General features: G+C 31.2%; 2 protein-coding genes across 3 annotated transcripts; both read left to right on the forward strand.

Moving 5' to 3' along the window:
* The first annotated feature begins 1,832 nt into the window (after positions 1 to 1,832).
* LOC133797956 (SUN domain-containing protein 1-like) lies at positions 1,833 to 5,143 on the forward strand. Its single transcript, XM_062236096.1, has 2 exons — positions 1,833 to 3,119; positions 4,509 to 5,143. The coding sequence occupies exons 1-2, from the start codon at positions 2,031 to 2,033 to the stop codon at positions 4,812 to 4,814; spliced, it is 1,395 nt and encodes a 464-aa protein (XP_062092080.1). The 5' UTR covers positions 1,833 to 2,030; the 3' UTR covers positions 4,815 to 5,143.
* Positions 5,144 to 15,722: 10,579 nt separating this feature from the next.
* On the forward strand, positions 15,723 to 20,564 carry LOC133797957 (type I inositol polyphosphate 5-phosphatase 10). Of its 2 annotated transcripts, XM_062236098.1 has the most exons (11): positions 15,723 to 15,886; positions 16,381 to 16,471; positions 16,585 to 16,657; positions 17,325 to 17,403; positions 17,513 to 17,617; positions 17,747 to 18,254; positions 18,348 to 18,541; positions 18,701 to 18,809; positions 19,147 to 19,295; positions 19,383 to 19,608; positions 19,963 to 20,564. In XM_062236098.1, exons 2-10 carry the CDS (start codon positions 16,439 to 16,441, stop codon positions 19,582 to 19,584), a joined length of 1,452 nt encoding a protein of 483 aa, XP_062092082.1. In that variant the 5' UTR covers positions 15,723 to 15,886; positions 16,381 to 16,438; the 3' UTR covers positions 19,585 to 19,608; positions 19,963 to 20,564. The 2 variants fall into 2 exon arrangements, with proteins under 2 accessions (XP_062092082.1, XP_062092083.1); XM_062236099.1 differs by lacking the exons at positions 15,723 to 15,886; positions 16,381 to 16,471; positions 16,585 to 16,657 and adding an exon at positions 17,125 to 17,224.
* Positions 20,565 to 23,262: the final 2,698 nt, after the last annotated feature.

Here is a 23,262-nt window from a genome sequence, read left to right on the forward strand (position 1 = left end):
TTAACTTTTTAAACAATACAACATTCCCTTAATACATCCCACACAAAAAGTGGATCTGAATCTCTAGAAAGAGGGCACCTACCAGTACAACACAGAAAGAACCATTATGGAATGCAAGGAAAAGTAACATGAAACTTTCACCGTTTTAAAAAAATAACTAGTATTTAAGTAAGGAATTTACTTATTTGGTACTCTGTATTTTTGCAAAGTATCATTTTAGTACTTTTTTTTTAATAATGCTCATATGGTACCATGTATTTTAAAGTCATACATATTTGGTACCCTAGACTTATATTTAATTAATAAACTTTTTGACAATATAATCAAACTGCCATCAGTTATATGTAATTAAATAATTAAATTTGAATTTGAAACTCATACAATTGATAGCAGTTTGATTGAATTGGTAAAATTTTATTAATTAAATTTGAGTTTAGGGTACTAAATATATACGCTTTTAAAATACAAGATACTAAATATGTACGATTTCAAAATATAAAATACCAAATAAGCATTATTGTAAATACAGGATACTAAAACGATACTTTACAAAAACACAATGAACCAAATAATTACCTACCTACCTATTTAAGAATAAATAAGTGAAAGTCTGAATATTTTAACAGCAAATATCTTTTATATATATATATATAACTTAATTTGATGCAGCATTGTTATACCTCTAACTGATGGTTCTTGTAAGATACCCATTTTCAATTAGTCAAAAAGACTTCAAAGTTAATTTTTAGTTAAGCTTGGGGCGTTTTTGGACAATAGAGAAGGGTTGGTGTCATTTATTCCATGCATTATTAAAATAGGGTCTCTTACAAGGTTTCCTCGGTAATAATGTTTGAAATATATTGAAGGAAGAAAATCTTGAAATTCTGATCTTGTAAGACCTAAAAATTGTTTTTATACTGCTTCCAATAACACATCTTCAATGAAAGATATCCAATGTTATCTTTGGCACAAAATGTCAATAAGTGATATAATTGGTACAATTTTTACATCTGTGCAATTATAAAAATTGATGCAAGTATAAATCTTTCATTAAAGCTCATTTAATATTTATTAAAAATATAAAAAAGTAATAATTTTCCCTTTTAATTTTTAATTATCTAATAAGCTAATTACATAAAATTTATTCATTTACATTTAATATTACACTAAAGAGCACGTAATCATTTGATATCTTGTGTTTTTGTAAAATATCATTTTAGTACCTTGTGTTTACAATAATATTCATTTGGTATCTTGTATTTTAAAATTGTACATATTTGGTACTCAGTATTTTAAAATCATACATATTTTGTACCCTAAACTCAAATTTAATTAATAAAATTTTACCAATTTAATCAATATACTTTCAATTATGTGAGTTCCAAATTTAAATTTAATAACGTAAGTATATATAACTTATGACAGTTAGGTCATATTGATAAATGAGTCTAGGGTATCAAATATGTGAGATTTTAAAATACAAGGTACTATATGAGCATTATTGAAAAAATAGAGTACCAAAATGATACTTTGAAAAAATACATGGTACCAAATTGCACCAAATGGTAGTTTTTTTTTGTTTATCATCATTGTAAATACCTTTTTTTTCATTGTTTTAAATTTAGGTGTAAAGCATTGATATTTCTTTTTTGAGTGTGTTATTCAGACTAATTTCTCACTATATAAATTAGTATAGTTCTAAGATAAGGAAAATAATTGGTATTTATCTAATTGTAGTACATGAAATTGGGTTGGGCTCGTAGTAGGTAGGCCCAGTAAGCTACCAGTCTTGTGGTCTGAGAAGAACAAGCATACAACAGATTCAAACGCTCCAACGAAGCGCTTAAACCGTCGCATCGGTCATTCAACTTTGCCTTTTCGGCTTTTTCCCAATTCAAAGTTTCTGTCCTTTCGATTCCCCCAATTTTCGATTTGAAATTTTTTTTAGGGTTTCGTTTTTGTTGAGTTCTGAATCGAACAACTCTTGGAATTTAGTATCAAATTGCACTTGCGGAGTTTAGAGAAGCCCAATGTCGGCATCGACAGTGTCGATTACGGCGAACCCCGGTACTCGGCGGAGGTCGGCGGTAGTGGTATCGACAGAGAAGTCAAAAAATATTGAGTTGATCTCTGCGGAGCCTCAACACAAGGCCGGTGACGATAAATCCACCACCGGTAATGGCAGAGATCTGAGTCACCACTCGATTAGAGGTGAGGCTATTCTCGAGCGAACCTCAAGGGATGCCGTACAGACTAAGAAAACGACCTCCACAGTTTCCCCTCCGGTGACAACCACCGCTCGTCGGAGTCGGAAGGTCGCCTCTCCGAAGCCCCGTTGGGTCACTGTCCTCAGCGTCTTCACTAAGAATTTCCTTCTTCTGATTTTGCTGGCTGGTCTGGTTCAGATTGTCAGGAGGTTTGCCTTGCGATCTGAAGATGGTGGGGAAGGCCCACCTTTGGCGTTTTCTGATTTCGAAGGGCGAATTGCGGAAATAGAGAAGCTTTTTAAGTCCACCACGAGGATGATGCAGGTTCAAGTGGAGGTCGTTGATCGGAAGATTGATAATGAGGTAGGAGGGTTGAGAGAAGAAGTTGGGAAAATGATCGAGGAAAAAGGGTCTGTATTAGATAATCGATTGATCGAATTGGAGTCCAAGGGTGAAGCTTTAGAGAGGTCATTGGGTGAGTTGAAAGATGTTAATTGGTTGTCTAAGGAGGAGTTTGATAAGATTTATGAGCAACTGCAGAAAAAAGTTACGGGAGATGATGCTGGTAAAGGGGAAGCTAGTTTGAATGATATCAGGGTGTATGCGAGGGATGCGGTACTGAAGGAGATTGAGAAACACGCTGCTGACGGGCTTGGGCGGGTGGATTATGCTTTGGCTAGTGGTGGAGCCATGGTTGTGAGGCACTCTGAACCTTATGTGGTAGTAAAAGGAAGCAATTGGTTTCCAATGAGTGCAAGAAATGGGGTTAATAATGATGCGAGAAAGATGCTGAACCCGAGTTTTGGAGAGCCAGGACAATGTTTTGCATTGAAAGGCAGTAGTGGGTTTGTCGAGATTAGGCTGAGGACAGCAATTATTCCTGAAGCCGTTACCTTGGAACATGTTGCCAAGGTATTGTTTTTCTTTCAGACCAATTTCATATACACTGCAAAATATTGTTTTTTGGCCCGTCATTTTTTTTCTCTATCGTTTCTTGAGTTTTCATTGTGTTAGATAAGTTTGAATTTGAGTAGTTGGACATGCTTTGTATTCGTTCCATCTTTATTTTCAATACAACTCTAGTGCAATTATGGTAGAAGATCTCATGTTTATATTTTTGCCAGTGCTTAAATTGACAAGGAGTATTTTTAGACCTTCTTTGTTGATTTTATCATCATGTTTATGTTGATTAGTTGGCAAAATAGATTTTCAGTTTGTGGATGAATCTCTAATACCTTTAATTTTGAACTGTTTTTTATCTTTATCACTATGGCTATATATATTTTCGATTGAATATTTCGAGATTAGTTTTCTTTTTTCTCAATTGCACTTCTTGATGTTAAATGCTGTTTATAAATCAGTCTTAGAGTTTTTTATTATCTCAATAAGATTTTTGTAATGTTGTGATGTTAAATGTGTCCGGAGGGGTTGTTTCTGTATACGTCTAGAGGGGTTCCTTTGTATTTATAATCTTATTAATAGAAAGTTTGTTTCTTTTACAAAAAAAAAAAATGTTAGGTTGGTTTTTTCTATTGTAGTCTATGTAAATACTATTTATACATTTTTTTATAGGAAATAAAAGTTTTATTAATAGAAGATTGATAGGCTATAATGTAAATTACATCATAGAGCCAGTAATAAGCCCACATATAAAACACAAAAGACTAAACAATTTTAATACATAAGACTATTGCATATTACAGCCGCAATGCCAATCACACAGAGGCAATGAAAAAAGAAGAGCCTTTAAGTAAAGTAATATTTGTAAGCTGTTCACAGGATGGCAGCAGAGAAATAAAGGTTCGCATGCTTGTATTTTGTAATGGTCCTGATGAATAAAACTTCTACGGGCAATAATAGGCTAGAAGGCTCCAATAAATTTTGATTCCCCAAGTGAGGGATCATGGTGGATTTTTTATTGTTTTTAATATATTGTTTAAGCCTTAAGGGAAGGTTTGAACTTGGGGATGTGAGAAGTCTTATGCGAAGATATTTTTGTTGATTACTGAAATGACAATGGAAATCCCCTTAGGGTATAGTTGTTATGACTTTGAAGCGAGTGTGGCTTTTGTTTGAATGAGTATGATTCAATTATGGTGACTATAGGTTGTTTTGCATAGAAGACTTGGAGATTCAGGTTGCTCAAATTTTTAGAGCATAATAAAGTTTGGAAAATTGAAGCAGAATATGCATTCTGTTCTGCATTCCTACTTTCTACTATTTTATGCGCATGCTATTATTTTATTAATTCTGTAAATAATGTCATTGTACTGACACTAAGATGTAATATGTTTTGTACAGAGCGTTGCTTTCGACAGATCAAGTGCTCCCAAGAATTGCAGAATCTCTGGGTGGCTGCAAGAGCATAATATTGAATGGTCATATGATTCCGAGAAGATGTTTCTTTTAGCTGAGTTCAGCTATGACCTTGAGAAGAGCAATGCACAGACCTTCAATGTGTTGGAGTCGGCAGGTTCTAACGTTGTTGATACTATCAGGTTTGATTTTACTTCCAACCACGGAAGCCCTTCTCATACTTGCATTTATCGCTTGAGGATGCACGGCCATGAACCATACTCAGTTTCTATGATGCCAATGCAATCTTGACACCACCCATGTATTCCATTCTTGTAATATTTCTCTCTCTCTCTCTCTCTCTCTCTCTCTCTTAATCGGATCTAGTTACAGAGCTTGAGTTGTATCTCTCATCATTAGATTCTGGATCTAGTCAGGTATTTTGCTTGTATCTAGGTTTTTCTAGTGTAATCAAATTGATGTGTATTTTACGGAAGTCAAATAGGATGGTTTCGCTGCTTGGACATTAATTGGGTGATATGGTTTTTTGGGTCTGGATAAAAAAGTGTTGTGCATTCCAACTGTGAGGTAGACAATATTTTAGGTAATGAATATGATGTGATATTGAATTGGGCCGAAAATATTGTACTAAAGTTGCCAACAGTATTTTTAGTTAACACCCATTTTTCTTCTCCACATTTATTAACTTGTATTTTGTTGGGCTTGAAATTGTCTCAATATCAGTTAAAGATGTCGTTTTGATCAATCCTTTTCGTTATTTATTTATTTATTGTTTGTTCAAATTAACAAACTGTCATAATTTAGAGTTTGGTAGGCTGCACTTTATAGTAAGTAGTACATAGGATCATAATTGAAGGAACGTAGGCACGTTTTGATTGGACGGGTCAAAATTCCAGCCATCGAAAGGTTGACTATGAGGTCTTTTTGACACAATATGACTACTAAAAGTTACTATTAAAAGTACGAAAGGCTGGCAAGCTTCTGATACAGAGAGCGCAAAATTCAAAGTACACTGAGAAATATATTTACAAGGAATATTTCAAACCAGAAGAATTTTGTGCAATTGATTAGTTTTGTTTCTCTACATTGGGGTTTCGTAGTCTAGCAAAACTTCAAATGGTTTTGTACCAATTCACGCATGACGTCATACAGAATATGTATAAAATTTAATGCAATGAAATACAAATATTCACATTTTCCTACATAAGTAAGCAAGTCATGGAAAAAAAAATGTTGCTAATGAATAGAAGGATTTTGTTCTGATCAAAGTCTAAATGGACCTTTTTTTTTCCTTTGCTACAAAAATCCAAATGGAATCTAATTCAAAATACAGGGCTGTATCTCTTGAAAACCCAAGGAATGTTTCCGTAAAGAATATACTAATAATCTTCTTAAACTATCCCTATCAGTTTTGTATTCAGAATCAGAAAAGTAAGAAAATGTCAGTCACTTCAATTAATACAAAAGGATTTTGCTGCCAATCCAACTTATTATACCATGGAGAGTTGAAATTGAACCAAACAAATAACAAATGAAGTTTAATTTGTCTAAGAATTTACTATTATTTTATACCGAAAAGTTAATGGAAGTTAAGCTTTCTCTCCTCCAAACAACATTCTAAAATTATTTTATACTAATAAGTTAAATATTAGTTATAGAACACATTTATCACCATACCCTAATACATGTAGACTTTACATTAATTTATTTTTATGCGATCCTATAATTATATTAGTGTTGTATCTACTATCTAGGTCTCATTTTATATAAAGCATTAGTGTATTCAAAATATTTTGTGGAGTTAAAATAATGTGCATGAAAAATTCTTTATTGGTGATTTTTAATTTTTTTTTTTATATTAAAAAGTATAATACTATAAAATATCTTAGATGAATATGGGTGCTTTTGATGGTACCTCTATTTTATTTTTTTAAATCTCAAACTTTTTTTAATTGATTAATCATTCTCAAATATACTTTTTATATGTTTACACATTTATATAAATATTCGTATTAGTTATGAAACAATAAAATTATATATTTTTATACACATTCTTAAATATGTAAAAAAAAATTTCAATTTTTTTTTTCTTTTAATTTTAATTATGTATAGTCGTTCTTATTTGTGTTTAAGAGGATACAAATTAAATAAACTTTTATTTTTAGTATAATAAAGTATATGGGGGTAAAAATATTACCTTTTTTCAACTTTGTTTTTTTTACCAAATGTGTAATTTTGTACTAAATAACATATAAGAAGGGTTGTAAAAATATAAAATTTTAATTATTTTTAAAAGATTTATTTATAAAAAAAATGTGGGGAGAAAAATAAGAGTGCATATAAAACTCCCCTAAACTATTTTACTCCTAATTATTTATTAAAGGATGAAAATTTTAAAAAATACAATTGTTAGCTTGTTTTTTCGTCAATTTGCACAGAGCAATAAATGAAGAGTAAAATCCAAAAATGGAACTTAATGATGATTAGTGAGCCAAAGAAAAGAGAAATAAATGTGGTAATAAACGAAGGAGACAAAAGTTTATAGTGGTTCGACCCAAAAAGGATGACATGTGTCCACTTTAGTCAGTATTATTTGTGATAAACTTTGAACCCTCAACAACAAGTACATAAGATTTGATCTTGTTCTTGGGGCAGTTACAGTAATGGAGAGTATGAGCTCTCTCCAAAAATGAACAATTACAGACTTGTTTTTTTTACTCTTATTACATTTCAATTTACACTATTTACAGTTGCAGAGATGGGAAGAGCTGACGGTGGCAACTTATTTCCCGATCAAGCTAATTTTCAGTACACTTGGATGAAGGCAAGTCTATGTCTCACCAAAAATGGTAATTCGACGTGTCATGTTCATTTAATGGTTGAAGACGCACTCTGGTGCGGGCGACGACTCAGGTGGCAAGGGCCACCGGTGAGCATCCCCGACGACTAGCGAGGGCCTTTGGCAACCAACTAGGACTCATGGTGACTAGCTGAGGCTTGTGGTGTGTACTCGTTTGGCTGGCGCGACTGGCTAGCACGATCGAGTAGGGTGACTGGCTAGCACAACTTCCTTGGGTGATCAGTTAGGGTGATTGACTAGAACCCTTTCTTCTTATGATTGGTGCCAGCGTTGCCATCTGTGGATCATTTGGCTTCACGCAATGGGAGAAGTAGGATGGTTCTTGCGAGACCTACCTCTTGGTGACTGGTGGCGACTATTGTGTCTGTCCACTTTACCTTGATTCGTCATCACTTCGCGGGCCGCCATGTGGCAGTGTCGAATATTGGGTATAACATCAATAACTTCAATTCATAAATTATTATCTATTTTTCCCTTCAAAATTTGACTTGTTAGAGGGAGAAATATATATTTTGTATTTATAAAAATAAAGTAAATAAATCATTACTAATTCGAAAATAGAATTCTATATTTTTAGTCTAAATTACATATGATTCTCAATTAAAGGCATGTATATGTGCAATAAATGATTCTCAGTCTACCTCTAAAACATAGGGCAGGGCAACTCATTTGCAGCCACTCTAAAAGTCTTAATTTTGAATTAATATACCATTCTCAATTCACAAGGAAAAAAAAGGGACTTGGAATCTGTAATAGTGTAGTTAAACAAGGAAATGGCACAGCTGGTATTCTATTTTTTAAATCAAAATCAGATTAGCCTTGCGACAAAGTGGCCTACCAATTTAAGTTTTCTATTCCATGCAAGATCTAATCAAACAATAGAATTAAAACATTTACATTGGGTTATGAAAAATGATTGAAATGACAATTTTTTCGAGTTGTATGTTAAAGAGCTTAGAAGAGTGTATTATGCCATTTTATCTGTTTGTCACTTATAAAATGATTAAAATTTTGATAACCACATGATATGACATGATGTATTTTAATATCGAATAGCACATATTTTAATTTGAAATGAAATATGTGAGACCCAATACTAAATTACACTGATAAATTTAAAATAGTGTTGGGTATAACTATGCTTTTTAATTTTAGAAAAATGCTAAAGAGGCACTAATACACCATATGAAAGTGACATACCGTTATTAATGAAATACAATATCATAGTCCACAAAATTTAGTTTGATAATTAATATTAATATCATTAACCAATCGTGAGAAGACACCTGTTTGACAACTTAATGTGCTTAACAGCACCATTTTTAATTTTACATATCCGTGGCTATTTATTCTGCCATTTTATCATCATGCTACTATATACCAGTAGTCTTAAATAAAGAGTTTGAACATTCAATATTGGAAATGTTCTTTTCTTAGTAATAAAATGTTCAAGCTTTTTAGGTTGTAGCAATAAATTTTGAAGTATGGTGTAAGAATTGGATTGACGAAGACATGGAAATCTTAGCCACATCTTTATCTTTAGTTTAATGTTCATTAGATTGGTCCCCTCAGAGAGCTTATAAAAAGTTTATAGATTGGTCCCATTAGAGGGATTATTATTGAAGTAAACAAAGACTAGATATTTTGTCAGACATATACTTTGTTTTTACACAAAAGATTCATCGAGAAATGGAGAAAATGTTTCAAGTTTTATGAGCACAAACAATATATAAAATTATATATATAAATAAAACGATTAATACCAAACATGCTGTCTGTGTAGAGCCAAATCCACATACCAAAACCCTTTAATTAGCCAGCTTAAAAGAGATTTTGGTCTTCCTGTATTTTGGGAGTTCTCTATCTTTTGGAGGAGGCAAAATTCCTACATCTGGCGTTTCATTATAGTTATTCGTCAACAACCAAAAAACAAGAAGATAATGATAAATAAATATATAAAATAAAATAGATTGAATATTGGTATCATTAACTACTACTACTACTACTATTATTATTATAATAATTATGTGTTTTGTAATTAAGGCTTGGGAACAAGAGAAGGAGGTATACACTCTGGCCAAATGGGTCCATTTTGCTTAAATGCCCTCCTTTTTAGCTTTCTGCTACTTATTCAATGAAAAAGTTTATAAATTTTGTCATATGGAGTTTGATTGAATTGAATCTTTGATTGGCAACGTTTTGGTCCAACCTCTTTAAGGCTTTGAGATTGACTAATATAACTCTCTTTTTAATGGCCACAAACAACAAAAAAAAGAAGGAAAATAAAGGACCAACATAATCATGTGGGGGCTTAATTATCTTATGTTACACTTGTATATTTATATTATATATATATTTATGGATATATAAGAAAGGCCGTACCATAATATTAACACAAGTATATATGGGGTTTGATTTAATACTAATTTATATAAACTAACAGTACTTCATTGTCTTTGATATGGACACAAGAACTCATTCAATGACAACATATGGCTCCATTTATACCTTTATATCTTGTTAAATAACAACCAATTAAAACTATCAAATAATATTCAATATTAATATGATATATTTCTCCTTTTACAAATATTGGGTAAATACCTTTCAAAAAAAAATTGAGTAAATAAGTCAAAATGTTTTAGGTTTAATATATTCTAATACTACATCTCACGAAAAATTTGACTTATATTACTCGTGCAAAGTTTTGGCTACCCAAAAAATGTGTCATACAACTTCCAAACGTATTACTGTCGAGTTTCATTTGTCTTGTTAGTTGATTGAATTTGATTTTATTTTCAATAGAAAAAGAAACTAAAAATGTAACTCGACCAATTGTACCAAGCAGACAGGGATCCAAAGGTCCAGGCAGGTCATTAAAAAAACAAAAAAAATTGTAGTTTGAAATGAAAAAATACAACCTTGTTTGGATTAAAATAAGACCCAAAGGCATCTGAACAACCTAAAAAACTTGACCATTTCATATATTTATTTTGTTTAATGGTGATCATTATAGAAAATGGCAGTATATATCATTATCTCAAAACGCACGTTTAAGATTCGAATAAAAAATCGAAACATTCGTAGTATGAGACAAATGGTCATGTTTGGTAGGAAGAAAAAACACAAAGAAATGAAGTAAACGTAATTAGAACCATTTTGTTGTGTTTTAATACCTAAAAAAAGTAAACGGTAAACAACATTTGAGTGTTTGAAATTGAATGGTCATAATATCATCCTAAATTACTAATTATAAAACAAACATACTATATTTTAAGGGTACTATAGTAGTGATTATTAATCACTACGACGGTGTTTAATGTAGTTACATGAGATATTCCACAAATTTTCAAGAAATTCTGAATAATTTAGGATGCCAAAATTAAAATTCACACAACTTGTTAGATGTGTGCTTGTTTCAATATTTATACGCAGGTATAATATATTATTTAAATACTCATTTTGGCATTCTAATTCCTAAATTATCTATAATTTTCTGAAAATTTGTGAGAGATCTCCTATAATTATAGTATACACCATCATGTAAAAAAAAAAATAGAATTACAACTTATCCAGATACTGAAAAATGCTAAAAATACCTATCAGTTTGATTAAAAAAATCACTGCCCAAAAAATTTACATTTACTAGTCTTATTTCTAAACTAAACTAAAACTAAGTAAAAATAATATATATTTATAAAAACTGAACTTATCAGTGCAAATGTATTTCTAATTTTGTTTTTATATATATATATATATGTGGACTATTATATTAGTGACCTTATTTTGTACCTATATGTAGGAATTTTTTGTTTTTGTTTTGGTTATATGGATAAGTTGTCACTAAAATAATGATGTATATTGTAGTTATAAGAGACCTCCTACAAGTTTTTAAGAAATTTGATACAATTTTTTTCTACCGCAAGTGTACGGTGTATTGTAATATAGTTTTAATTTAAAAGATGTCGAACCCACAAGGATTAAATATTAAATTCACTAATTACTATTACTTTTAAGTCTATAATTTTAATTAGAAAATTCAACAAATAAAACAAACAATAAAATAAAGAAAATGAAATAACAAAATAATCAAAGCTAATGATCTTGGAAAGTGATTAGATAAGAGATAAATGTACTAGAGTATTGATTTCACTATTTAATTATGAACATGGTTTTTTTATTATCCTAATTAGTTCTCCTCATTTGTAATTTCTAGAATTCTAATATAATGCATTTATCTCTCTCAAGCATATATGCAATTAATCTCAATTAATCAATATGATATCTCTATTCGCTATTAATTAATCAAGACGTCATTAAGAAATAATTATTCTAAGCCAAATTCATAGAGTTCAAGGAATCTCTCAATCACTCTATGTCAAATCTTCTTATGTCCAATCTACGTTTATCTTTCTCAAGCATAAACCCTAGATTTCAATTCACAATAATGATGGTCAAGCATTAATATGAGAAAATTAAATCAAGAAGATATGAATAAACGAGAAGAACTTCATAAAAATAATAATAAAAACCACAATTCAATAATCAAAATAGATTCATCTAATACTCTAGCACAAAAAGAGTTTAGTTCTCCATTACAAACATAAACATAATAGCAATGTACTGGTTCATAATTAAAAACTAAAAATGAAAGGAAGAAGAAATAAACTAGATATAATGGTGATGATCTTGATGAAGTCTAGCCTCCTATTCTTTCCCAAGTTTGTAATCTTTGATCTAATCCCCTCCAAAACGTCCTTAGAACCCTAATTAAACTTTTCTCCTTTATATTCCCTCCAAAAAGACCTCTTTTTCCCTTCAAAAATCGCAATTTAAACTTTCTGTACAGATCCAGGCGCTGCAGCCCCTTAAACAGGCGCTGCTGCACTACAAAAATGCCAAAAACAAGCTCTCTGTTTCAGCCAGGCGCTGCAGCCCTATTTCACGAATTTTTTTTATTTTTCTTCGTTTCGCTTCCGTTTTGTACAAATTTCGCGCCATTTTTCCTTGGACCCTACACAAACACAACACAAGCATAAAACCAAACAAAACACCCCAAACACCCACAAATTAGATATAAAATGACACTAATAAGTTAATCTAAAATTTACTTATCAAAATTATAAATGTATTTTTTCATGCAATAAACTTCATGTTAAGACATGCATTTTTTATATTATAACATTGAAAACCCAAAACATGTGATTTTAATTCAACGCATGTTTTGCTGAGCCGTTTTCTCCTTTTGTGTCTTGATATATATAATTGTTATGTTCGTATTTAACTTACTTTTTTTAGCAGCTAAAAAGTCATTTCTTCATGAAATAACCTCTGCAAAAGGGTCTGAAGCATTCAATGCTATATTGCTCATTGCCTATGGCATTTTGGTGGAGTTCACAATTCTATTTTTGGTTCTGATTCAAAGATTGAAGGGAGTTCAAGCAGATTCTCGAGAGGAGCCCAAGGCAAAGCTGGAGGGAGTCCAGCAAACCACTATACCAACATAAGTCTAGTTGCTTGAAGATCTTCACTGAAAATAGGGAGTTTGTTACGTGTTGCTTGATTCAGTTCAAAAGGGAGTTTTGAGTTTTTTTGTTTTTGTTTTTTTGTATAGTTGCTAGTAATAACTCTGAGTATTTGTTAGTGAATTTGCTTCATTGTTGGAGTAAGTCTCATAGAGTAGGTTGTGAGAAATTATGACTGAACCATGTAAAATAATTGTGTCATTTTTATTTTTCTGCACTATGATTTTTGTTGAGCTTGAATTTTTGTAATTAGTTCAAGTGGGTGATTGGTAGGAGTAGTTAATCAACTTTTAGAATTTATGAATAATTTAGGGTATCAAAATTAGGATTCAAATAGCTTGTTGCATACATGTCTCTGTTTTATTTTTGCATGTGTATGTGAAAAATGTTATTTAAATTCTGATTACGACACCCTAAATTATTCAAAATTTTCTCAAATTTTATAGATAATCTTCTATATATATATAATAATAATATTTACTGTCATTTAAACAAAATGAGATTACTCTTATCAATGTACCAAAAATATAAAAAATTCCTACCGATAGGAACTTTTCAGCTCTCATCCCATATATATATGTTTGAGAAATATATCCAGAACAATTAATTATTGTAATATATTAAAAGATTAAGGAAATTTACGTCATACCATTATAATCAATTTTGAGAAATAAAAAATATTTATCTTTGCTTCTGAAATTTTGCTTTTTTTAAAAAAAAAACAACATAATTATTCTATTAATCCAAACACGTTTTTACTCTTACATCAAGAAAACTTGTGGTGAAATTAGAGCATCTCCAACCTTGATACTTTATTTGGGGTCACACCAACATCAAATTTGGTGTCAAAAACTATTTTCAGAGCATCTCCAACCTTGACACTTTATTTGGGGTCACACCAACATCAAATTTGGTGTCAAAAACTATTTTCACTCCAATCACAACACTAAAAACTACAAAAAAAAAATTCTTTATTATTATATTACTTTTTTAAATAAATTGAATATTATTTTTATTATTATATTAATTTATCAAAATCATCACAATTATTATATCTAATTAATATTTTAAATAAAAATTGTAATGTGATTGTGAATGTTGAGAATGTGTACTATTAATTATAATGATAATGTGATATTTAATGTATTCAATTTTAATTTTTTTAATGTGTTTTTAAATTTGTAATGTTTCTATTGTGTAATATTAAAAAAAATACAAATATTATAATATTTTATTTAAATTATAATTAAAAAAAATAATTTGTGGTATATACAATTTAATTTCTACATAATAAATTAAATTCTAAATTATATATATAATAATATAAATATATATAATAATAATTATATATAATAAAATAATGAAAGAAAGGAAAAAAAAAAAAAAGTATACCGTGTGCTACAATACACGGCATATATGCTGTGTACTGTAGCCAAGACAGTAAATTTGATATATCAATACCGCTTCGTTGGAGAGCCAACTACTGTATATATGCAATTATAATGATATGTTGGAGAAGCTCTCGGGGGTTTTAACTACTTCAAATTCTTCGGAAAAATAATTCAAATTAATACTTCAGCTACAATAAGGAATCAGCAATTACAGCGTCAAGCTTTATTTGAGGATTAGCTATTTTTTTAATTAGTTATATTGTGAACCAATTTAATAGGAACCATTATATCATTAAACTATCATAGTAGTGGCTGAGCATTTTTCCCATTGGAAGGGTTTGAATTTGAACCACACACTTGGAACGAGCCTAAAAGCTTCATGAACTAATTAAATTGATTTTTTTTTTGAATCAGTTGATAAATAAATTTTGATAATTTGATTTTAATCTAATTACTATAATTCTAGTAAAACTAAATAATAGTATTGTTTGTAAAATTATGAAGTATTATTATTAATTGGTAAAAAGAATCCTATTTTGACAATTTATTTTTTTATACACCACTTTTATAACAATAAATACTATTAAGCTCGAGTGTAAAATTATTACTGGCCAAACGTTAATTAATCAGAATTTACAAATAAATAAAATACTCAAACAAATTTGACACGTTCTTTGCGTTAATTACTCAATTGGAACATGTCAAAATTCAGAGTCATGTGTTGTAATATTTTTGTTTTGTCAAACTGGTGAAAATAATGTTATATGAAATTGATAAGAAAATAAGAATGAGAGTAGTTACTTTTGCATTGCTTTTCTATTTTGGAGAAAGTTGACAAAACCTAGTACAATACAAGGACTTGTGTTGAGATTATTAAGTCCAAACCAAGCATGTTGAATGTGGTAAAATTAAGATTAATAATAATAAAAAAAATAGATAAACTTATGCTACCTATTAATTTTTATGTTCTGAAAGAAAAGGGAGCAGGGGGCACTTTCTTTAATTCCGGATTAGGTCACTGTCACACTGTTGGCAAACCTTATGGACCCATTCTTAATAACTTTTTTTCGTCTCATATTAAACAAAGAGGATTGTTGTGATGCAATGTAATGTAATTAAATGATTTGCTTTTTTGATTTTTCCAAAGTATATCTTTTTTTTTGTAAATAAACTCAAACTTGAAGTGGGGTCCACACTTACTTCAAACTCCCAAACAAACAAGTTAAAATGCACGAAGAGTTTTGGGAAAATAACTCTTTTTTTTTATTATTATTTTTACTATTGGAGAAGAAAACAAAGGATAAAAAGACGAAAGTAGAGCGGCGTTTCTTGTTATGTTTGAAGGGACATGTGAGATTCTTATTCTTAGTTCTTCTTACTCTTTTGACCGTCTCTGTTTTTAGTCCCTTTTCTCTTTTTAACCAAAATTCATTAAATTAATTAATTAATTATTGTTTAAAGTAGTTATTTGCACGTAAGTTTTGGTTTCAGTTTCCATTTTTTGGTCTCATAAAACACGTTCAACTTCCCTTGAGGTTCTCAGTTTTTCCAAGTTCTACAACAACCTCCAATCCTATATTCATTCAGGTTCTTATCCTTCTTTTTTTCTTTCTCATTCTTTTCCCGGAAAATAAGAAAAGAAAATTGATTACAAAGAATCATTTATTATAAATTAAGAAGAATTGCTCAGCGAGTTGACTTTTTCGAGAGAAAAACCCATTTGGTCTGCCAATTCCATTGACACCCTTATTTTATGTTGTGATTATTATTATCCATCTCTTTGTATATATATCTCCATTAATGCCAAACTGCCATATTCATTTCTGAATTCTGGTACTTTTTTTTTTTTTTTTTTTCTGATATGGTGATTTTCCTTTTTTACTCATTTTTATTCTAGAATGATACGTTTTTGTTTTGCACGTATAGTTTTTGGGTTCAATGTTTATGATTTTTGTTTTGATTTTGTCCTGAAATAGAAATGGTGCAATTATAAGGGCTTTTTGGTAATATGTGATGATATGTGATCCATGTGATTTCCTTCTGATCTAATTGTATAAATACACATTATTTTCTTTATGAAGGTTCTGTTAGTTTTCGATCATCCACATTGACATTGATGATAAAAGGGCTGGATCAGGCATGGCGTTAGGGAATAAAGACAGGAAAAAGAAGGTTTCTATTCCAATTCTTTCTCTGTTTTTCATTAATTTTTGTTATAATTTCAAATGGAAAATTCTGCTTCTTTCTTACATTTAAAAAATAAAATAAAAATCCATTTGTTTCAGAGTTTCATTCAGAAGATTTTTTCTAGAGAGAGAGACGGAAGGAAACTGATGAAAAGAATGGATGATTCTGTTGGTAAGTGCTATCATTATCAATGTCATTATCTCTGATTGTAAAGAATTATTCATTAAAATTATGTTCTTATCTTATCCATGAAAATGCAGAAGAATAAAATGTGCTTAATAATCTGTTTTCTCATTTGTGCTGAAGAAGGTTTAGGTTTAATTTTTCTTATTGAAGACCCAAATTCTGGTCTTCTTTGGTCATAGAGATGTAATATTCCAACATTTCAATTACTTTTCTAGTAATTATCTCTTAACACTTTCTTACCTACAAAATAGAACAGTTCTTTTTAATCATTGGGCCCCTTATCTTTACTGTAAGAGGGCTGAATTGACTTTACTGAAAGTATAGATAATGATATAGGATTAAGAAGATGGGATAAGCATAATTGCAATTTGTTTTCAAATTAGAATATATTCATCTTTGAACTTTAGTCTAGGGTCAGAAATGAAGTGGGAATGGTACATCTTTCTCTCTCTCTTCTTTTGAGTTATATTCCTTTCCTTTCTTTAGCCCTTATAAGTTCTGTGCTATTGGTTATAATTGGATTACTTGAGGTTTGAGGCATGCATTTCTGAGGTACATATTCAGAGTTAGTAGTAGTATTTTGTAAAGTGTACTTTTCCTACTAATAACATCATCATTGTTCATAAATCTCTTTACCTGTTTCTACTTGCAGATCAATCAGATTCTGAAAGTCTGTGTCCTAGCAGTACCGGGGCATCGATGATATCCCGTCAACATGTTCAGTCCTACAAGTACTTTCTTTTTCATTTGCGTTTTCTATTCCATAAAAGACTGTATACATGAAGAATATAGATAGATAATCTGACTGTTTTCATATATATGTTTGCCTTTGTGTTTTAGAGTTTTTGTAGCAACATGGAATGCAGGAGGAATATCTCCTCACAGTGGCCTTAATTTGGATGATTTTCTTCAAGTTGATAATCTATCAGACATTTATGTCTTGGGGTATTTCCTCTCTCTTTCGCTTTTCGCGGTTCTCTAGTTTTGATTAGAGTTCAAGAACAAATATAATCATCATACTATACTGTTATTTCTTACTGTAGTTATTTCATAATTGTTCTTTTAAACCATCAGTTTTCAGGAGATTGTTCCTTTGAATGCTGGCAATGTTCTAGTGATAGAAGATAACGAACCTGCAGCAAAATGGTTGTCTTTGGTCAATCAGTCTTTGAACAAACCGTCCAAAGTTGCTCCAAGGCGAACAACCACAGGCAGCGGGGCACTGTTCTTTGCTAAGCCTTCTCTTAGAAAGATCAGTAAAACTTTCAGGACAGAAAGCAAAAGAAAATTGAAGTCATGTAATTGCGCAGCTGAATTGGAAAGGAAGCATAGCATGGACTTTTGTTGTCCGCTCCAACAACCAAGTTTAAGTGAAGTGGACTTCTCTTCTGAAGAGGACGATGAAGATTCTTTGGCTAATTCCTTTTCCAATCGAAACCACATGAAGTACAGCCTTGTAGCAAGTAAGCAAATGGTGGGAATTTTTGTTACTATTTGGATGAGGACAGAGCTTGTTCAATATGTTAGTCACTTGAGAATTTGCTGCATTAGTCGGGGGATCATGGGCTGTCTCGGTAACAAGGTAGGTAGTGCTTAAGTTTTTATAAATTGTTTCACTAAAAATGTAATTGAAAAGATCATGTCTGAGACTGAGATATGTGTTCTCTGGTTTCAGGGTTGTATATCTGTGAGCTTTCAATTCCATCAGACAAGCTTTTGTTTTGTCTGCAGTCACTTGGCATCTGGAGAGAAAGAAGGGGATGAACTTAGAAGAAACCTTGACGTCATAGAAATACTTAAAAACACTCAATTTCCCAGGATTTGCAGATCTCCATATAGTAGAATACCTGAGAAAATTCTTGATCATGAGTGAGTATTCTATAATAGTTGATTGAAAACTTGAACAGAATTCTATCTGATTTTTTTTATGCTACGGGATTAGAACCCTTTCACTCACACACTCAACCACTTGAGCTAGTCTCAAGTAACATATTTTTATCTGATATATCTGTTGGAAAACGATTGTAGTCGGATCATATGGCTTGGGGACCTGAACTACCGGATTTCCTTGAGCTACTCTGACACCCGGAAACTTCTAGAGGCCAAAAACTGGGATGCTCTCTTTCACAGTGATCAGGTATTTTGCATTAATGACTAAGAAACTTACCATTGTCTTCATCTTACTAATGTCTTCAGAATCGATTTTCTTTTTCCCGAACAATTTGATGGCACAGTTTCATTATTAAAAAAGAAAAAGAAGCTATTGAATTTGTTTGGTGTATTGAGTTGAATAATTTCAGTTTAAACCAAATATACTTACAGATTCAATACTACTCGATGAATAACTAGGGGCTTGAAATTGTAAACACTTGAACTTTGAGGCATTTCAAAATGGTTCAACTCTATTGTCATAAACTTCCATGCACTAATTCTATGTATCTCATAGATTTCTCTCATGTAATTTGTTTATATAGCTCAATATTGAAAGAGAAGCAGGGAGAGTATTTAAGGGATGGAAAGAGGGAAAGATCTACTTTGCACCTACATATAAGTACTCTTATAATTCAGACTCTTATGCTGGAGAAGTTCATGAATCAAAAAGCAAAAGGAGAACTCCAGCTTGGTATGCCTAAAGATTAAATGATTCAATTATATGTTTTTTTAGATTTTAGTTTTTAACAACCAAGTTTAATTAGTTAAGAAAATGCAGGTGTGATAGAGTACTGTGGCATGGAAATGGGATCCAACAACTCTTTTACTGGCGTGGGGAGTCCCGGTTTTCTGATCACCGCCCTGTTTTGGCAGCATTTTTGGTGGATGTTGTGACTAATGGGATTGGGAGTGGGTCCAAGAGGGGGTCATCTAGTTCTAATATGAAAATTGACATTGAAGAGCTTTTACCTACCAAGTAGTACCATCTTCTACAATCACTGCAAGTGAGTTCTTGACTTAGCACAGAAATTGATATAACAACTTCACTTATTCCAAGTAGTTAGTATTCAAACTAGGCCATGTGACAGTTGCAAATTTTAAATAGATAATTTTTTGGGTGTAAACTGGTATGCCTGATCTTTTGACCAGAAAATTTTTATTTGAGGTACACGTTTGTTAAAATGGGCTATTCACATTTGCTATTTGAGATATTCCCATCTTAGTTTATAGATCTAGGACACATTGCACACCCACTTTAACATAAGCCTAAGGTATATATTTTTCAATGTAAAATGAAATCAGTTTTTGTTATAATTTTTATTTGAATTCAGGTCTAAAGTCCTTTTCACATTTTTCAGGTACTGAGATGCTAACCAGTCATTTTGAGTAAGAAGAGATACCCAAGTTTTGCTGATTATGTAAGAAGTAAAGCATTATGCATCACAAGCTGTAAATAGCTTCAGGAAAGATGTGACCAAAAAGATTGTCACAAGATGTAATTTTCGCAATGCGCATTGCAGTTCTTGCTTCATAATGGAATGTTCCAAGAGATAGTGATTCTGACTGAAAATGAGTCGACCGTTGGAGAGTGCAAGGTCTTTCCCAAAACTTAGATCTGATTAGAATCTGGTGTCTGAATCTAATTTGATTAGAATGTTTGTCAACTAAGAAAATCTTGTAGAACTTTACATTTTCTCTTTGTCTTCACTAAGATAATTAGATCAGAGAGAGTATGGTTAGGATCTAAAATCTAATTTCTTGTCTTTAGTTGATTTAGCTTTATAGCTCCATTTGTAACCTAGTTTGATCTTCGATCTGTTTCCAGTAAAAGTCAAAGATGTGAAAAGGGAAGAAGGAAGTTTGAAATTTTGTTTTTAATTTTTTAATGATTCGAATCAAACAGATTGTGGTTGTTGTTGAAAGTAAGAAACACAGAAGGTGATCAAGTTTCAAATCATTATTATATTAGCCTTAACAGTGTTCTTATTTAAACTTCATGTTGTAATTTTGCATTGGTAATACCATCCTTTGTTTTCTTATGTTCAGTGCCTAAATTTTTAAGGCCAAAGTACACCATTAACAATTGGTGTGTCATTCTGATAATAGTTGTTTACTTGATAGACAAGAATCCAAAGTTGACAGCCAATTATTTGTAAATTATAATCACGTGAAGCACATGATCCCCTCAGTAAACCCAATTCTAAAAGCATTTTTTTTTTCTCTTTCTTGGATTTTAGGCTTTGGAATTTGGAAGCTGAGATAGTCAAAGATTGATCACATGACACAGCTGCATATTATATTAGATTAATAATAGTAAGCAACTAGTAAGAAGATTTTAAACCAAAGATACTCTCTATCTCTTTCTCTCATATATTCTGATCTTATTGCTGTATAAAATAAGCACTTGTGCTCATCATTGGAACAAACCAAAAGATAGGAAAATTACAAGACATCTTCTTGAGTCAACAAAAACCATGAAATCATTGACTGCAGCTCTTTTTTCCATAACTCTGATGCTCTCAGTTTGGCTCAGTATTATGGCACAAGCAAGAGTTATTCCATCTTTTTCTTCTTCTTCTTCACAAAAAGCCCCCTTGAATTCCAACTCCCAAAGACTAAATCCCGCAGAGTCTAAGCAGCCGGCCGTTGCTGCTAGTTTTCGAAGAATTCCTCCAAGTATTCCAAATCCTACTCAAAACAAGTAAGCTTTTCTTTTCTTTTTCTTTTTAATTTTTTTTGAGTACTTTTCTCTTCCCTTCCTATATATTGGGATATTAACTAACAAGACATATTTCTATGACAGGTTGAAGCCTAGGAAAATGGGATGAAGTATCAAAGTGACAAGAATTTTCAAGATTTACACTCTCAAGTGACCAGTAACAAAGTGTTGGATCCACAAAATTTATTGTCAATGTAATTTTGTTTCTTTTTTTAACAGTAGCTTTGGAGGTAGATTAGTGATTTTTGTTTTTAGAAAGAAAAAGGTGATAGAATTGTTTAGGAACAATAGAATGTTAAAGAAGATTACATATATTTTTAGAGGATAAAGCTTTTCTGCACAAATGTTCTGTGTGTACTTAATTTCTTCTCCCGTTTTTCCTTTTTGTTAGGCTTGATTTAGACTGTTCTATGGTCCTTCCCCAATGCTAAAGCCGATTACTTAAGAATGTTTGATTACAAAATTCAATGTTTGCCATATGTTCTTTTTTTTAAAGGCTATATATATATATATATATATATATATTTATATAGATCATGTTTAGCCTCTCTGCCTTAGCATATACGAGTCCTATTATGCATCTCAAAACACTCTTGGATGCATGTTGATCAGTCATAAACCTACCACAACACCGACCGCAAGCCAAGTATACAAATTAATCATAGCAATATATAATGTTGCCTACTAAATTTGCCATCCGTGTAGGATATTCTTTCTTCATTTGTTTCAATATTTTGAGGAACAATAAGAAATTTCCGTGGCAAAAGCTGTTTTCTGTTTTTTATTCCTTATTATACGACATTTTGGCCTCTTTTTCACCCGTTCGCCCGTGTTTTTGTCGCAATTTTTTTGTCGCAAAATCCGCTGTTTTCCATTTTTTCTTTTTTTAGGAGGGTAATTGTAAAAACCAATTGGAAACAATGGAGTATTCCTCCATAAGAATTCTATTTCATATTGCTAAAGATCTGTTGACACCCAATCATAATCCTAATTTCAGAAATAAACTTCTCTGGTTGCTTGATGGTCTCGTTTTGTTCTTGTTCTTTTTTCAATTCTTGCTTGTCGAAATTAATCTTAATATATAGGTTATCGTTGAGTCCCTCTTTTTTTTGAATGAAGAGTGGCCAGGTCGCATAATCGGGTCGCTCCTCTTTAGGACTCCTATATATCGTTATATTTCCATATTCCCCCTCGAACCCCCCAATAAGAACCCTATTATATTCGTCTTCGCCTTCTAGATGGATCTTTTCCGTATTAAGCCCCTTGATTTTGCATTTCTTTTTAAGTGGTATAATAGCAAAATTAATTAAGGACACGTCTTCGTTTAATAGATCTTCATATCTTACCTCTATGCAAGGTATAATTTGAAGTGGGAAGTCAGATGTTTGCCTTCTACCTTAGCATTCTCCATTCTAAAATTAATTATTTAGTACCTTTTTGTTGTGGTTTTTTTAAACAACGCAAGTGCACGCTATCGCGACAAGTAATAAAGTGTAAGTAGAGTATCGACCCCAGAGAGAATTTATTATTAAAATTTGTTAAGTACTAAAATCGTGTCTTCTTATTTTTATCCAAACAATAATAGAATTATTAAAGAAAATTAAAATATGCAATTTAAAAATAATACTTGATCAAATTTTAGAGAAATCTAAGATTACAATTTTCCCTTAATATTTCATTCAAACATAATTATTCTCACTTAATTCCATCTATCAATGCAAATTATCAACCAAGAAACCATAATTATTCGCAAGCCTCTCCTGGTGGTCATGCAAAAATATTTTAATCAACTACTTGTATTCCTATGATAATCAAATTAGAATAAAACATATTAAGCACAGGTTCTTAAAATGGTTATGCATGCTACATAGGTATATTCCTATCTTATGTGAAACTCAAAGATTGCTCAGTGATCATACATCATTATATCCAAGCCCAA

The sequence above is a fragment of the Humulus lupulus genome, chromosome 8, assembly GCF_963169125.1.
Source record: "Humulus lupulus chromosome 8, drHumLupu1.1, whole genome shotgun sequence".
Lineage (NCBI taxonomy): Eukaryota > Viridiplantae > Streptophyta > Magnoliopsida > Rosales > Cannabaceae > Humulus > Humulus lupulus.

What these genes read in the sequence shown, in the direction of transcription:
- LOC133797956 (XM_062236096.1), top strand. Translation starts at nt 2,031, where the DNA reads ATGTCGGCATCGACAGTGTCGATTACGGCGAACCCCGGTACTCGGCGG. An exon ending in CCTTGGAACATGTTGCCAAG is followed by an intron (nt 3,120 to 4,508) that starts GTATTGTTTTTC and finishes TGTTTTGTACAG; the next exon opens with AGCGTTGCTTTCGACAGATC.
- LOC133797957 (XM_062236098.1), top strand. Translation starts at nt 16,439, where the DNA reads ATGGCGTTAGGGAATAAAGACAGGAAAAAGAAG. An exon ending in AAGAATGGATGATTCTGTTG is followed by an intron (nt 16,658 to 17,324) that starts GTAAGTGCTATC and finishes TTCTACTTGCAG; the next exon opens with ATCAATCAGATTCTGAAAGT. An exon ending in CTCTCTTTCACAGTGATCAG is followed by an intron (nt 18,810 to 19,146) that starts GTATTTTGCATT and finishes TTGTTTATATAG; the next exon opens with CTCAATATTGAAAGAGAAGC.